This window comes from Oryctolagus cuniculus, chromosome 6, assembly GCF_964237555.1.
Source record: "Oryctolagus cuniculus chromosome 6, mOryCun1.1, whole genome shotgun sequence".
NCBI classification, from domain to species: Eukaryota; Metazoa; Chordata; class Mammalia; order Lagomorpha; family Leporidae; genus Oryctolagus; species Oryctolagus cuniculus.
The window spans coordinates 58,318,792-58,335,706 of NC_091437.1; the positions used below are offsets into that span (position 1 = coordinate 58,318,792).

General features: G+C 55.9%; 1 protein-coding gene across 1 annotated transcript; it reads left to right on the forward strand.

Moving 5' to 3' along the window:
- The first annotated feature begins 2,762 nt into the window (after positions 1–2,762).
- Positions 2,763–8,033, forward strand: LOC138850092 (uncharacterized). Its single transcript, XM_070075914.1, has 2 exons — positions 2,763–2,794; positions 6,458–8,033. The coding sequence occupies exons 1-2, from the start codon at positions 2,763–2,765 to the stop codon at positions 8,031–8,033; spliced, it is 1,608 nt and encodes a 535-aa protein (XP_069932015.1).
- The last annotated feature ends 8,882 nt before the right edge of the window (positions 8,034–16,915 follow it).

Sequence of the window (16,915 nt, forward strand, 5' to 3'; positions counted from 1 at the left end):
AAGATGGTCCAAGTCCTTGGGCCCCTGCGCGCACATGAGAGACTACAAAGAAGCTCCTGGCTCCTGGCTCCTGGCTTCGGATCGGCACAGCTCTGGCCATTGTGGTCATCTGGGGAGTGAACCATTGGATGGAAGACCTCTTTCTCTGTCTCTACCTCTCTCTGTAACTCTTTCAAATAAATAAAATAAATCTTTAAAATAAATAAATAAACCTGGGCCAGGGGCTGCCATTGTGGCGCAGGGATTAAAGTCACCACCTGCAGCACTGGCATCCTATATGAGCACCATTTTGAGTCCCAGCTGCTCCACTTCTGATCCAGCTCCTTGCTAATACACCTGGGAAAGCAGTAGAAGATGGCCCAAGTACTTGGGTCCTTGCACTCAAATGGGAGACCCATAAGAAGCTCCTGGCTCCTGGTTTTGGCTTGGTCCAGTCTGGCTGCTGTGGCCATTTAGAGGAATGAGCCAGTGAATGGAAGACCTCTCTCTATATAATTGCCTTTCAAGCCAAATAAATAAATTTTTTAAAATGGAAAAAAATACTAAAAATCTTAAAAAATAATTCAGGGTAGCAACCCTGAAAATCTGTGCCCTTTCCAGGTTACAAATCTTCAAACCTGGACGTACTCCAGAATCACCCAGGAAACTGGTTAAAAGTCCAGTGCCAGGGCCCAGTCCTGAAGATGCCAATACAGCCTGGGCCTTGGACTCTGCATTTTACCAGCACCCGTGGTGTTTCTGCAGTAGTGTGCTGGGGAGATGCTGTCTCTCACCCCGCTTCTGTCATCCAAAGGGGTGTCCTCTGGGCCCACGAACTGGGCTGCTTGGCGGTCTGTTACTAAGAGGGAGAGGTGGGACGGGATCAGGGGAGGTGAGCTGGAGGCAGCAGTTGGAGGAGGACACGGCGTCACCCCTGCCCGGGGAAGCTGATCTCCAGGACCGCCAACCCAGCCCTGACCTGGTGCTAGGGTCACGGTTGTCTTTCCTCTTATTACTAGTGGGGATTGCCCATCCAACCCCGCGGCCCATCCCACACCCACCACTACCCCCATTTAGTGTAGAGAACTGAGGCCGTCAGTGGGAGAGGGTCCTGTCCAGAACCACAGGGCCAAGCTCTGACAAAGCTTGGTTTCAGATCCTCCTTATCCAGTGCCAGCAACATTCCAAGTCGGGGGGGGGGGGGGGGGGAATAGGGCGGAGCTGGGCCAATAGGGCGGAGCCAAGGCAGAAGGCGGGCCAATAAGGAGGAGCAGGGGCTGGAGGCGGACCAAAGAGGGAGCAGACAGTAGGTCTCCAGAGAGGCAGGCGGCATGCAAAAAAATGTGGCACACCCCAGCAGGGGGCTACAGGCTGCACAGCATCTTCAGTTTATCACGCAACTATGTGGGTCCTTTTTAAAGACTCAGAAACAAAACCCCATAGGGGTCATCTGCCCAGGCTGGGCGCAGCAGCTCGCAAGTGACTCAGCTGGGATTTGAACCAGCTCTGCTGGCCTCTAAAACTCCTCAGCCTCCTCCAGCCCTTCAGCCCCGTTCCCAGACCACACCCTCCCAAGTAGGAATCCAATTTGCAAACCGAGTGTGCAGTGCCATTGGCAAGAGTGCAGGCCTCGGAGCTATTAGTTTACAGCGAGCGCTCAGCTGGGCTGCACGGAGAGGCATCCAGTGGGTGTTGGCAGCGGCCGTCCCCCCCACCCCACCCCCGCCTGTATTTCAAAGGCGAGATTAAAGCCACATGTGTGGAGGCCACGCGCTGATTGCTAGAAGGACTCTGTGCACTAACACAGCCTGCCGGCTTGAACTCACCTTGGGTTCCCTACCCAGGCTCCAGCCTCTCCCTCTCTCCAAATTCTAGCTCCTGGGGCCGTGGAGCCCAGGCTAGCTGGCAAAGGGTTAAGGCTGAAGGCAGCAGGTGCAAGGGCAGACAAAAGACAGGTTCTCAGGGCCCCTGGCTTCGTAGACTGCAAGAGGGAGGGAGGGAGCGAGACTTGGTTCAGACAGGGCTTGTGGTGTCTGGGAAGGCTGCTTTCCCATCAGCCTGGCCCGCCCTGTCCCCTCCTGCTGGCCGTGGAGTCTGGGGTCTTGCTTCCATTCGGTGCTTTACCCTGGACAAGCCCTCTTCCCTGCCAGAGACATAGCAGCCCTGTTTTGGGAAGGGGGAGGGCTCTCCCAGTCCCTGGAGACCCAGCTGGCTTCCCCAGGCAGGGGCTGAGCTGGAGAGCAGCCCCCTCCCCCCCAGACACAGGTGGGGCCTGGGTGGGATGGGGGGAGGGGGCTCCGCTGGGCCACACGGGCTGAGGGCTCAGGGTTACCGGAGCCAAAGCAGCGCACGTGTGTTTCAAATTTGCTTTCAAGTCCTCCCGAGGCCGCCGGCCCCAGCCCTCCCCGCCTCCCCACTCCCAGGCTGGAATCAGTTTGGATAGAGAACAGGAGACACGCGCGGGGGAGGGGCTGGGGGGAACCAGCGGGGCTGGGAACCATTTGGGGATTTTGTTACCTGCCAGCAGCTCACAGACCCCTCTGAGGCGGGAGGGGGGCGTGGGGATGCGGCCACGGCTGTGCCCAGAAGTGCGGATCAGTGGCCAGGAAGATCCAGGACTGGGTGGGGGTGGTGGTGTTCAGCACTGGAGGTCCAGCTCAGGAATCCAACAGCCGGCCAGGGCTCACCTCCAGGCTGGCCCTTGCCGCACTCGTGGCCTCCACTATGCTGTTTGACTTCTCTGAGCCTCAGTGACCCGATCTGTGAAATGGGAAAACGAGCCCATGGAGGGCTTACAGAAGCAGGTGGTCTACGGGTATGGACTCCCATGCCCCATAGGGGACCGGAGTGAAACAGGGTCTTTTGCTTGGAGACTGCAAAATCAGCCATTGGACTGTTGAGGGCATCGGCAGGGCAAGGACCAGACCTAAAGCAGGTGGCACTCCATACAGAGTTCCCAACCGACCATAGCTTGCATCTGCAGGTGTCTGCGAGAGGTGACGACGATTCTTTGCTTGACTTTCTTTAGTCAGGCTCCGGGAACCTTCTCCTAGCCCCATCTGGACGCATCCTTGCTAAACAGTTTTAGCAAGAACCAACCCCCATGCCAATATCTGGTCAGGTTCCTCCTCTGCTGCCCCCACCCCAGGCAATATCTGAGCACCCTGGCCATCCTCAGCAGGAGCCCACTGCATCAGCATAGCCAGTGCTGTGGTTTGGATGTGGCTGGTTCTCAAAGGGTTTGTGTGGGGGAAGCTTGGTTTCCAGTGTGGCCATGAGGAGGTCCTCACGTCCCTGGGATGCCCCCTGAAAGGCAGTGCCGGCCTCCTGAGTGAGTTCTGGGGAGAGGGTCTGAGTCTCTTCAGTGTCCTGCCTGGCCATGTGACCCTTCCCTCCCTCACATGTGCCCCCCACGATGCTGCCCCTGCCAGGGGATCCTTGCCAGAAGCCAAATGGATAGGTGCACCTGACTTTGGAATTTGAGCCTCCAAAGCTGTAATAATACTGCTTGCCTCGGGCATTTTGTTGTAGTCCCAGGAAGCAGCTAAGACAGCCCACTTCCCCAACCCCTGACTGATGCTCCTGTCAGTCATTCTCCATCCACTGCTCTGTCCCTGGCTGCTCAATGGCTGGAAACGCCTACTGGCCAGTGCTGAACTTGGAGTTGAGGCCAGCTCTGCATTGAGGCCTCTTTTCCCCCAGATGCAATGGTGCTGAATAAAACCTGCTTCTGCTGTTTCAGCGACTGCTGGTTCTGGTTTTCCTCGACAGAGGCCAGAGGTGTCTGTGTTGTCACAGCTGGAACCACCCCTTCCCAAGCCTGCTTCCCTGGTAGCTCATCTGGCCTAACCTCTCCTGGTCACCTGTCCCCGGACATCTGCTCGGAGGTGTCTAGGCTTCTTCTCCCACCTGAGGGTCCAAGTGAATTTGAGGTCTGGGGGATCTCATTTTTTCATCCACTCAGGCTGGGGCTGCCACTTTAGAAGTATCTGGGTCTGGATCCCAAGCCACTTATTCTGGACTTTTAATTTTATTTATTTGAAAGGCAGAGTGACAGAGAGGGACACACACATACACACACACACACAGATTTTCCATCTTTCGGTTCACTCCCTAAATGGCCCCAACGGCTGGGGCTGGGTTAGGCCAAAGCCAGGAGCCCAGAAATCCACTTGGGTCTCCCAAGCACTTGGGCCATCTTCCACTGCTTTCCCAGGTGCATCAGAGGGAGCTGGATTGGAAGTGAAGCAGCCGGGATTGGAACTGATGCTTATATGGGATGAGGCATCTCAGGGGGCTGCTTAATCTGCTGGGCCGCACGGCTGGTCCCACATTCTGGACTTTTTAAAGGTCTCCGGGTCCCCTGAGCTTCCAGTGCCCCTGGGAAAATGCATCCCTATGTGAAGCCCTCAGGGTCCCAAAATTAAGAAGCTGTCTGCCTGGAGACTTGAATCCCATTCCTGCCAGAGCCAGCCAGGCCCCAGGCGTGGGAGCCTGCCCTGAACTCTGCCACACCCCAGCAGGGCCTTGGAGTTGCATGGGACGGAGCTCAGGGGTTCTGACTTCCCACCTCCCGGCAGCGCCAGGACCACCCAGCGGCTGCCCGCCTAGATGAGGCCTCCCCTCCAGGGACCTCCGAGCACACCGTGTCACAGCCGGAGGATGTGAGGGTCCCTGGCCACCCTGACTTGACAAATGGGGAAACAAGGCTCAGAGAGGCTCCCAGGGCCAGCCTCTCCCGATTTCACCCCCTGCTTGTAGAGTCTGGGGCCCCCAGAGCAGGAGACCTGGCCACGGCGCAGGAGGGGTCAGCCCGCCAGGCCCCGGGGTGGGGGTGGGGGTGGGGGTAGGGGTGAGCCCCATCCTCTCGCCATGAGTGACTGGTGGGAAGCCGAGAGGCGGACAGCAGAGACTCCCAGCTGGCCTGGCCACGAGAACAGATGGCCGATTCATCCCACCAAACTTGGCACCTCGAACAAAAGACACACCACATCCTTGGCACCCTAAACTTCTCCTCGGGCTCCCAGACAGGTGACTGGAAACTCTGATGACAAGAAAAGCATCGACTCGCCTCTCTCGGGACACAAGCCACAAGCTCTCCCCTCCTCCCACCCCCCTCCCCATGCCACAGGGCTGGCCAGGCCTCTCCAGGGTGGCTGGGTGCCTTCCCCAGTCAGGCCCCTGGGAAGGTGGGGTGGGGGTCCCACATGGGGAGGTGCCCATTCTCTGAACATCCCACCATGTCTCTCCTTCCACTCTCCCTGCAGCTCTATGACCAGCCCACTGCACAGATGAGAAAACTGAGGGTTAGCCAGCAGCTCCCACTGTCACTGCAAGTGGCCAAGGCAAGAGGGATCAAAGCAACTGCTCTGAGTTGGGTTCCTCCCAGGCCAGGGCAGCAGCTAGCAAGCTCGGCCCACTTTGCCGACCTCAGAGCTGGGGTCTGGGGCAGGCTTCTCCCCGACAGTACCCTGCACCCCCTGGGGGCTATGGGGAGCAGGGGAGGAGCGCTCCCAGGGAGAGGTTGCACCAGGATGCTGGGCAGGAAGAGGGCTCCTGGCAGCCCAGGGGGTCAGTCACTGCACACCGACTGTGTGCCTGGCGCTCAGCAGGGACTCCCATTCAGGGCTCTGTGCATGGCCCTGCTGTGCAGGTGCCATTGTCCCAGCGTTACAGATGAAAAGCCAGGGACGTGGAAAAACGATTTGTCAAAGTCACTCAGCACACGCTGGGACTCTTCCCACTGCCTCAGCTGCCTCTCTCTGCCCTCCGCCCCCAGCCCCAGGGAGGGTGTTAATGAGCAGAGCAGGGAGAGGCAGGGGTGAGGAGCTGTGCCCACAGGTGCCAGCAGGTCGTCCTGTGGTGGCCAACCCAGGGCCTGGCGCCACTCTGCCCCATGCATGATGGTGGCTGATACCCCTCTGGGGTGGGGTGGAGGCCCCGCCGAGACCCCGCCCTGGAGACCCAGAGTCTGTGTCCCAAGGATGGCAGTCCTGCCCAGTCTGGGATCCCTGGGCGGGGCAGGCAGGGCTGGGGAATACCCAGGGCTTCTCGGAAGGGCTGGGAAGCAGAGGGCATGGGAGGGAGGCAGCCAGGTGTGAGTTACAAGACTTCAGAGGCCTGGGCTCCTTTGTAGGCAGGCTGGGAAGCCGGGAGGCTGAGCTGTTCTGCTGGGTGACCCTGGGGCGCTCCGCCCCCTTTCTGGGCCTCAAGCTGCAGGAGGTACCTGCTGGACCACAGTGGAAGGCCCTGTAGGCCCCTAGGCCCTGGTCCCACGGCCGCCCCCGGGGCAGCGAGGAGCTCAGGAAGCAGTGCTCGTCTGTTTTCTCCAGCAGACAACATGTGAGCAGCAGCTCCTGGCTCTCTGGGAAGGAACATAAAGAGGAAAATGATGAAGCGTGGCAGTGCCTCTTACTGACAAGCCCAGGCCTTGTTGGCTCGGCCTCTGTTCTGACCCTCCCTCCCTGCTGCTACTGAGAATCATCACTACCACCACTACCACCTGTACTACCTCCATCACCACCACCACCAACATTGTGACCACCTCCATGATTCCCACCACCACCATCTCCACCACCACCACCACCACCACCACCATCACCATCACCACCACCATCACCACCACCACCACCACCAACATTGTGACCACCTCCATGATTCCCACCACCACCATCACCATCACCACCACCACCAACATTGTGACCACCTCCATGATTCCCACCACCACCATCTCCACCACCACCACCATCACCATCACCATCACCACCACCATCACCACCACCACCACCACCACCAACATTGTGACCACCTCCATGATTCCCACCACCACCATCACCATCACCACCACCACCACCATCACCACCACCACCACCACCACCAACATTGTGACCACCTCCATGATTCCCACCACCACCATCTCCACCACCACCACCATCACCATCACCACCACCATCACCACCACCACCACCACCACCAACATTGTGACCACCTCCATGATTCCCACCACCACCATCACCATCACCACCACCACCACCATCACCACCACCACCACCACCACCAACATTGTGACCACCTCCATGATCACCACCACCACCATCACCACCACCATCACCACCACCACCACCACCACCACCAACATTGTGACCACCTCCATGATTCCCACCACCACCATCACCACCACCACCATCACCACCATCACCACCACCACCAACATTGTGACCACCTCCATGATTCCCACCACCACCATCACCACCACCACCATCACCACCACCACCACCACCACCAACATTGTGACCACCTCCATGATTCCCACCACCACCATCACCACCACCACCATCACCACCATCACCACCACCACCAACATTGTGACCACCTCCATGATTCCCACCACCACCACCACCATCACCACCACCACCAACATTGTGACCACCTCCATGATTCCCACCACCACCATCACCACCACAACCATCACCACCACCATCACCACCACCACCACCACCATCACCACCTGTACTACCTCCATCATCACCACCACCACCAACATTGTGACCACCTCCATGATCACCACCACCACCACCATCACCACCACCATCACCACCACCACCACCACCACCATCACCACCATCACCACTACCATCACCACCTGTACTACCTCCATCACCATCACCACCAACATTGTGACCACCTCCATGATTCCCACCACCACCATCACCACCACCACCACCACCATCACCACCACCACCACCATCACCATCAGCACCACCACCACCACCACCTGTACTACCTCCATCACCACCACCACCAACATTGTGACAACCTCCATGATTCCCACCACCACCATCACCACAACCACCAACATTGTGACCACCACCACCACCTGTACTAGCACCATCACCACTACCATTCCCACCACCTACACTTCCTTCACCACCACCACCATCACCACCCAAACCACCTCCATCTCTACCACTCTCATCAGCACCACCACCATCCCCACCACCACCATCACCATCACCACCTGTACTACCTGTGGGGAGCAATCCGGACTAGACTAAGTTACTGGAATTAAGACTTATTCTATGCATCTGCTCTCCCACAATATGGCGCTGGGAGAGGAGAAAACAGCTTCTACGCAGCTGCCTCTTGCCAACTTGAGTGATGACCTCCAGGAGCTGATCCTGCTCCTGATTGGAGGAGAGCAGCGTACTCGGCGTGTGGGCAGCCGAGTTGGGATTGGCGGAAGAGGACTATAAAGGAGAGAGACAACATGCACCAGGAACATCTAAGGGGAACATCTAAGGGGAACACCTGTGCAGCCCCCGAGAGAGCCGGCCGGCGGTGTGCCACTCCCCCCCGCGGAAGTGGGGAATGTGGCAGGGGGAACTGCCCTTCCACGGAGGTGGAAGGGTCGGTAGCCAACCCGGGAAGAACCAGCAGCAAACCCGGGGAGGGCCGAGCAGACGAAAGAACAACGCAGGGTCCTGTGTCGTTCCTCCACGAAGAGGGGGAGCGACACTACCTCCATCGCTGCCACCATCAGCAGTACCATCATTATCATATCACCATTATACTTTCCTATGGTTGCTCTAAGTAATTATCATCAAATCTTACAGTTCTGGACATCAGACATCCAGAATAGGTCTCACTGGGCTAGAACTCAAGGTGCATCCTTATTTATTACTGTTATTATTTGAGCAGTATATAATAGAAGCAACAACTAATGTTTGCTGCATGCTTGCCAAGGGATGTGCATCGCACTAAGTTGAAGAGTCTGTCCAAATCCCATAGGTAGTGCCTTAGTTTAGGTTCCCCAGAAGCCAACTGTGGAATAAAGATTCAAATGCAAGGAATCTGTGTGGAGGTGAACTAGCAGAGTGGGAAATGAGACAGGGAAGGCAAGGCAACCAACATAAAGTGTGTTATCAAACAAATTACAACCATGAGAGAATGGGGCTTCACACCCACGTCAGTCATTCTCCCCACCCCCCAGACCATGGGAGCCCGGGTATTAACACAGCAGCTCTGGCCAGGCGTTGCTTGGAGGTTGCTCCCAAGGGGGTTAATTGTCCACCACTTTCAGTCCTCCTCACCCAGGGGCAGAGAAGTCTCAGAGAGGAGAGCAGGCTCGCAGGCAGGAAGATTTAAGTGTTGGTGGTTAGAGTCCAGAACTGTGTGTGTTGAGAAGGTAAGGACTACGAGGACTGTGGGAAGAGAATTGACAGCACCTGCTACGGTAGCAGTGGGGAAATGAGGATTCCAATGCAGAGCTTTCTTACTGCAAAGTCCATGGAAACATGAGCCCACGGCCGGCTGGCTAGACGAATGAACAGATAGGACGGTCACATAAACATACAGAGGAATGGATGAGCAGATGATCGGATGGGAGGTTTTCAAAGAGATAGACAGGTGATGAGCAATGGATGACCAGATGGCTATCTGGGTGGGTGGATGGATGGAAATGCAATGGAAAAATAGATTCAAAATAAGTAAATGGATGGATGGTTAAAAACTTTAGTGTATGGGCAAATAGGTAGATGGTTTAAGCATTGAATCTGTGATCGGATGGCTGGATATAAGGATGAGTAGACAGAGCAAAGGGATAAGCAGAGGGATGGGGCTGGGTTTGGGATAAGAGGAGGGATATGGCTTAGTGGAGCAGAGCCTCAACCGGAAGTAGGTTCAGCTAATGTCATCTCATCTCTCCCACCTCCCGCTGCCCAGGAGGAGCCCCCTCTTCATCTCAGAAGCTCCCAGCTATGGGATCATATTGGCAACCTTTCCCATGAAGACAAAATAGCGACCAGGGCAGGTCCAGGGTGGCTGTAGCATAGGGGGTGAGGTGGGAGATGCCTGTGAGGTGGAGCTGGAGGCGCAGGATGGGGCCCATGGGGTCTTGCCCTCCGAATGTTTCTGTCCTGCCCAGAGCTGGCTGGGCAGCTGTCCAGGCAACAGTATCACTGCTGTGGGTGCGTGCTGAACACATTCGGGCTTATCCCACCACCTAAGCAAGGCAGGAGCTGTGGGAGAAGGCAGCTCTCCCAGTGAGACCAGCGCTGGCTCCAGAGGGCTGGGCAAGAAGGCTGACATCAGGGCAGGAAGCCCCACCATGCTGGCAGAGCTGAGCGGAGCCCAGGGACACCCGGCTCCAGCCCAAGCACAGCTGATGGGCCCAGCTCTGCCAAGTTTCACTGCCTGGGGCACATTTTTATGGCCAAGGAATAATGAGAGGCAGGCATTCTGTTCCCGGCCTTTCCCTGGTGCAGTTGTATGTGTGTGTGTGTGTGTGTGTGTGTGACCACATGCCTGAGTGAACATGGATGCTGCATGTGAGTCTCCGTGTGTTTGTGTATGTCAGGGTGTGAGTGTATCTGCCACATTTGTCACATGTGAATTTGTACATAGTAACATGCCTGTGTGTGTGTATATGCAAGCATGTGGGAAGATGTATGTCTGAGAAACATTTGTTCATATACACTTGCTCAAGTGTGAGCACATGTGTGTTGCATGAACACATGTGTAAAGGCATTGGGTGTGTTTTTGCATATGCCCACTATTTGCATGTGGGAGAACTTGTCTGAGTACATGTGCCTGCATGTGTGCGTGCAGGTGGATCTGGGTGCTCAGCAGGGAGTGGACTTCATGGAGTGAAAGGTCCCTCTCCTAGCCCTGTGTCACTTCCTGTCCCTTCATACAAATTATAGAAACGAAACAGTTTAGTAGCTTCCCAAACATTCTAGACTATTTTAGGGCTCTTTGAGTTTGCATGTGCAGCCTGGAATGCCATCTTTTCCCTTTCTGAGGGCCTGTAAAACTCTTCTTTTTCCAGGTTTCACACCCGCTGGGCTCTCTTCTTGGTGATCTGGCTCCATCCCCTGAGCTCCCTGCTGCCTCTTAGACCTGCCTTCCTCCCTCCCTTCCTCTTTCCTCTCTTCCTCCCTTCCTCTCTTCTTTCTTCCCTCTCTTGCTCCTCTCCCTCCCTTCTTCCCTCCCTCCCTCCCTTCCCTCTTTCCTCTTCCCTCCCTTCCTCTCTCTCTTTCTCTCTCTTTCTTCCTTCCTTTCTTGATGTATTTACTTATTTGAAAGGAAGAGTTACAGAAAGAGAGAAAGAATCTTCTATCCACTGAATCACTCTTTAAATGCCCACAACAGCTGGGGCTAGCCCAGGTCAAAACCAGGAGCCAAGAGCTGCATCCAGGTCTCCCACAAGAATGGGTGGCAGGAATCCAAGCCCTTGGGCCATCATCTGCTGTCTCCAAGGTGCAGTAGCAGGAAGCTAGATTGTCAGCAAAGGAACCAGGACTAGATCTGGGAACTCTGATACAGGATTTGAGTGTCCCAAGCTGTGGCTTAACCCACTTCCACACAATTCCCACTGCTCAGACATCTCTCTCTCTTTCTTTCTTTCTTTCTTTCTTTCTTTCTTTCTTTCTTTCTTTCTTTCTTTCTTTCCTTCCTTCCTTCCTTCCTTCCTTCCTTCCTTCCTTCCTTCCTTCCTTCCTTCCTTCCTTTTAAAATTTATTTGACAGATAGAGCTAGACAGTTAGAGAGAGAGACAGAGAGAAAGGTCTTCCTTCCGTTGGTTCACCCCCCCAATGGCCGCCATGGCCAGAACTGAAGCCAATCTGAAGCCAGGAGCCAGGTCCCTCCTCCTGGTCTCCCATGCGGGTACATGGGCCCAAGCACTTGGGCCATCCTCCACTGCCTTCCCAGGCCACAGCAGAGAGCTGGACTGGAAGAGGAGCAACTGGGACTAGAACCCAGTGCCCATATGGGATGCCGGCACCACAGGTAGAGGATTAACCAAGTGAGCCACGGTGCCAGCCCCCAGACATCCTTTTCTTACTGCCATGAGGGCGTGTCTGTTCTTACAGACCGGAAATGTTTCCAGGGCACAGCCTCAGTCTAACTCCGCTTTGAATCCCTGCAGCTTCTGCGACCAGGACCCAGCATGGGATATGTGGATAGACGGATGGATGGCTGGACACACAGATGAATGAACAGGTGGAAAGATGGACAGATGGACGTACACAAGGGCTGACTGGCAGATGTGCCGATGGATGGGTGGTGAATGGGTGGGTGGGTGAGGGAATGACTGAATCTGCCATTTCTGCACTGGATTTGGAACAGAGAAGCCCTGCAGCTCTGCCTCACTGTTCTCTGGCTCTGACAGTCTGTGCTCCCCAGGGAGGACCAGCCTGCTCCCTCCCTGCCCCCTCCCTGGCACTCAGGAGGGCTGGCTCCAGACTGGCCACCTACCTCACCGAGGAGCAGATTAGGGCTGAAGGGGCATTGCTGAGTGGCTTAAGTTAGCCCCTGTTTGTGTTCCAGGCTTTCAAAGGCTGGGGAGACCGCAGAGGAGGGGTCCAACTCGGCCCCACCGCTAAGTGGGCAGGGATTGTGCCCTCCAGGTCTTGACTGCAGGCAGCTCAAAGCTGGGCCCTAGGAGTTGTGAGACAGGAAAATGGTGTTTTGTCTTGTTAATGCATTCACTTGGCTTTGAACTGGAGAGTAGTCAGGTGTCCCCAGACGGCTGCTTTTGAGCTGGTCTAGGGGAGGGGGCAGGGCATCCTCAGGCCCCGGATTACAGAGGCCTTCCCTGGGGAAGGGGGCCTTTGATGGAGCCGGGTCTGTTGTCCAGAGTCGGCTTTGCTGGTGGCTGGAGCCCGTAATGAGGGGAAGGCTCCATTCGGAGGCATTCCCCGGCTTCCCCTGGGCAGCAGGCGGAGACCGCCTTTGATGTTGGAGTCCTTGCGCCAAGTGGGGACTGATTGCCACAAGCTACAGAATGTTCTGGTTGCCTGGGGGGTCTGCGGCTTGTTCACAGTGCCACAGCCACCCTGGGGTGGGGGCAAAAGGCAGCCACTCTCCTGATGGGAGGCAACTCAGCAGCCTTCTGGATTGGTTTTTCTTTCCCACATACAGACCGATGCTCAGGATGGAAAACACACGCACACCCACACAGACCCGCGTGCACCTGACTGTGCTGCAGGTTTGTGACTAGTAATATGGGCAAAAGCATGGTTCTGAGATCAAAGGGTCGTGTGGTGGGAGGTCAACAGCAAGAGGAAAGGAGAGCAGACCTAGGGAGGCCAGCTCCAGCCAGGGTCAGGTTCGGGTCCCAGCATTGCCTCCTGTCAGCTACTGCAAGCCATGGGGCTCCCCGAGCATGGGATCATCCTCCGCAGATACAGGCATCTCCGCCCACACAGCAGGCGCTGCCCTTCCTGTGTGTGCTCTGCATCGGTGAGGTGGCCACCTGCGCAGACAGCGAGGGACAGCATAGCTGTCCGCCTACAGCCCGCAGGGCTGGGAACCTGGGCAGAGACCAGACGGAGGGAGGGGCTGGAGCCTTTTGGCTTTCAATCTCTGAGCCTCGTTCCCCATATTACAGCCACTCCGACCTCGGCCTCTCTGCGGAATCTGGGGTCAGGGCAATTGTCAAGGCGAAGGGAAAACGTAAGTCGATTGTTTTCATCAGGCACCGGGCTTATCGCCAGTTTTCAGTGACACAGTCAGAGACTCAGCAATCCCATTTTACAGATCGGACCCCCAAGACTCAGAGAGGCAAACATGAGCCCAAGAGAATTAAAAGCCCCAGGGATGGCCACTGTCCCTCTCTCAGGTATCCTGTCGGCCCACTGCACCCGCAGATTCTGCACCTGCAAGCTCATTGGACTCAGATTGAAAAGGTTCAGAAAAAACGCTGCCCTTGTACTGCACACACAGGCTTTTTGCTGTTGTAATTCCCTAAACAATGCAGGATAGCGACGAGTCACATGGCGTCTCCACTGTACTAGGTAGGACAAATCGTCTAGAGACGACTTGGGATGTGCATAGGTTCTATCAACTACTGTGCCCTTCCCTGCAAGGGGCTCAAGCTTCCATAGCTCTGCATATCCACTGGGGATCCGGGAGCCATCCCCCTTGGATACTGAGGGCCAACTCTGCGCGTACACACACACACGCACGCATGCGCACACACACACACACACACACACAAGGGAAACCATAAAGTATCAAGTAGGAAAGAATCAGTCACCATTCCACAACATATATATCCTGGTTTTAAATAATGTTTCAAAGGTGGTCATAGTTTCTTTAACCAATCCCCTATTATTGAGTACTTAGATTACTCCCAATATTCGCCCCAGTTTTGTGGTGAGAGCTCTTTGCACAGCAGTGCAGCCTTAACCTGAGGTTCCCCTCTGAGAAGCAGTGGCCTTGCTGTGTTAGAAATAGTGGGTGTAGCTGGCGCCACAGCTCAATAGGCTAATCTTCCACCTGCGGCGCCGGCACATGGGGTTCTAGTCCCGGTTGGGGCGCCGGATTCTGTCCTGGTGGCTCCTCTTCCAGTCCTGCTCTCTGCTGTGGCCCGGGAGTGCAGTGGAGGATGGCCCAAGTCCTTGGTCCTTGCACCCGCATGGGAGACCAGGAGAAGCACCTGGCTCCTGGCTCCGGATCAGCGAGATGCGCCGGCCGCGGCGGCCATTGGAGGCTGAACCAACAGCAAAAGGAAGACCTTTCTCTCTGTCTCTCTCTCTCTCTCACTGTCCACTCTGCCTGTCAAAAAAAGAAATTAAAAAAAAAAAGAGTGTGTGTTTTGCAAGCTTTAGATGGCCAATCTGTAACCATCTGAGGAGCACCAACTGTGCTGCTTTTCACAGGCCTCCCCAGTAAGCCTGAGAAATCACTTTTTTTTTTTTTTTGACAGGCAGAGTGGACAGTGAGAGAGAGAGAGAGACAGAAAGGTCTTCCTTTTGCCGTTGGTTCACCCTCCAATGGACGCCGCGGCCGGCGCGCTGTGGCCGGCGCACCACGCTGATCCGATGGCAGGAGCCAGGTACTTATCCTGGTGTCCATGGGGTGCAGAGCCCAAGCACTTGGGTCATCCTCCACTGCACTCCCTGGCCACAGCAGAGAGCTGGCCTGGAAGAGGGGCAACCGGGACAGAATCCGGCGCCCCGACCGGGACTAGAACCTGGTGTGCCGGCGCCGCAAGGCGGAGGATTAGCCTAGTGAGCCGCGGCGCCGGCCAAGGAATCACTTTTTCATCTTGAGCGCCCTGAGAGGTGAAAAGAATCCCTTGTTTTCGTGTGAATGACTTTACTCCTTGTGCTTTCTTCATTCACTTTTCAACAAAAGTGTACTGAGTGCCTAGCCAATCCAGCCCTCCTCTACTGCATCGGGCGAGGGGTGGCAGAGGGCAAGTGCAGAAAGCCAACCAGGTGATCCCTCCATAACAGGTGCACCCAGTGTGATGAGGAGAGGTGCCTGGGAGAGCCGGGCTGGCGGGAGCTTTGGCCCCTCCAGCATATCCCTCAGATCTGTCTCTCCTTTTAAGGGGAAACCAGCTCTTCTCATTCTTCTGTCAAGTGCTCTGCCAATGCAGCTTGATTTTGGTGCCACATTTTGCAAAACGCAGGACAAATCCTGCCCTCAGAGACTCTTTTTTAAAAGTTTATTTTATTTATTTGGAAGACAAAGTTAAACAGAGAGAGAGAGAGAGAGGTCTTCCATCACTGGTTCACTCCCCAAATGGCCGCAACGGCTGGAGCTGAGCTGATCTGAAGGCAGGAGCCAGGAGCTTCTTCTGGGTCTCCCACGCGGGTGCAGGGGCCCAAGCACTTGGGCCATCTTCTACTGCTTTCCCAGGTCGTAAGCAGAGAGCTGGATTGGAAGAGGAGCAGCCAGGCCTCAAATCAACACCCATTCAGACTCTTTAAAAGACTCCATCTCAGCAGGATGAATTGGGATTTTTCCTTTCCCAAGCAGGTGAAGGGATATGCATCTCCACGAGCACCAGGCCCAGGATGGGGCACATGGCACGGACGTGGGTGCCCTTCCCTCCCTGTTGCTATTGGGAGGATCTTTTCATGACAGCAGGCTCACAGAGCACTTTCTAGACACTTGCTTGCATCCAGAGACGGACGGGAACCCGTGTGGGTCACGCAAGCCGGAAGAGGGTCGGACGTGAATCAGATGTCAGGTCCCTAAGGCAGGACCTTGTGTCCCCGCCAAGTTCAAGCTGGTGCTTCCTCTCTCTTCTGGGCCGACACATCTGGAAGTCCTGGACCCTTTGGATTCTGGAGCCTCCAGGGAAGGGGTCTTGCTCGCCTGGGGCTTATGGGGACCTCCAACTGCAAAGCAAGCCCCAAAGCGCAGCGGCGGAGTCTGTGTGTCCAGATAGGCATCTGGGCCGTGCCCACAGATGGCTCCAACAGTGATGGGCGACGGGCCCGGCATACTTTCCCGGCTGACTGATGTCATGAGCTCATTACAGCATCGGGGTTTATAGCACAAGGCAACTGTCCAAACAATCAATTAAGCTGCACAATTTAGCACTTAATTATCCTCTCTCTCGTCTACTTCACTCTCGTTCCCTGGGTGTCTGGCTGGGCCCTCCAGCTAGAGGGGAAGATCTTCCCTCTGCCTCACACCCCACAGTCAATCCATCACATGGCCCCAACGGGCCATCACCGGAACAGCTCTCAGATACTTTCCCTTGTCCATATCCCATGGCCTTGACCTTGGCCAGCTCCCACTCTCTCTCTCTCACTCCGTGGCCATCCTGGTCTAATTCCCTCTCTTCTCTGTGCCAGCAATAGACATGTGGCTTCCCTGCATCTGAAACCCAAGTCCCAAGCATTTGGTGCTCAAAGCCCTCCCTGGCCGGGGTCGCCGCTCACCCTAACTGGCCCTCCCCCCAATGCCCCACCACCACCACGGTGAGACCTTGCTCACACTGCGGAGTTGGCTGCTCTCCCCAAGACAGTGCAAGGCCAAACGCCAGTTCTTTTAGCACCGAAGCTTCTGCTCCTGCAGTGTCTTCCACCTGCGACACCCCCTCCCACACTCCCAGCCTTCCCACGCCACTTGCACACTCACGCTCACCCCCGTGCTGCGCTCTGGAAGCTCCTTTAGGAAGCCTGAGAGTGTT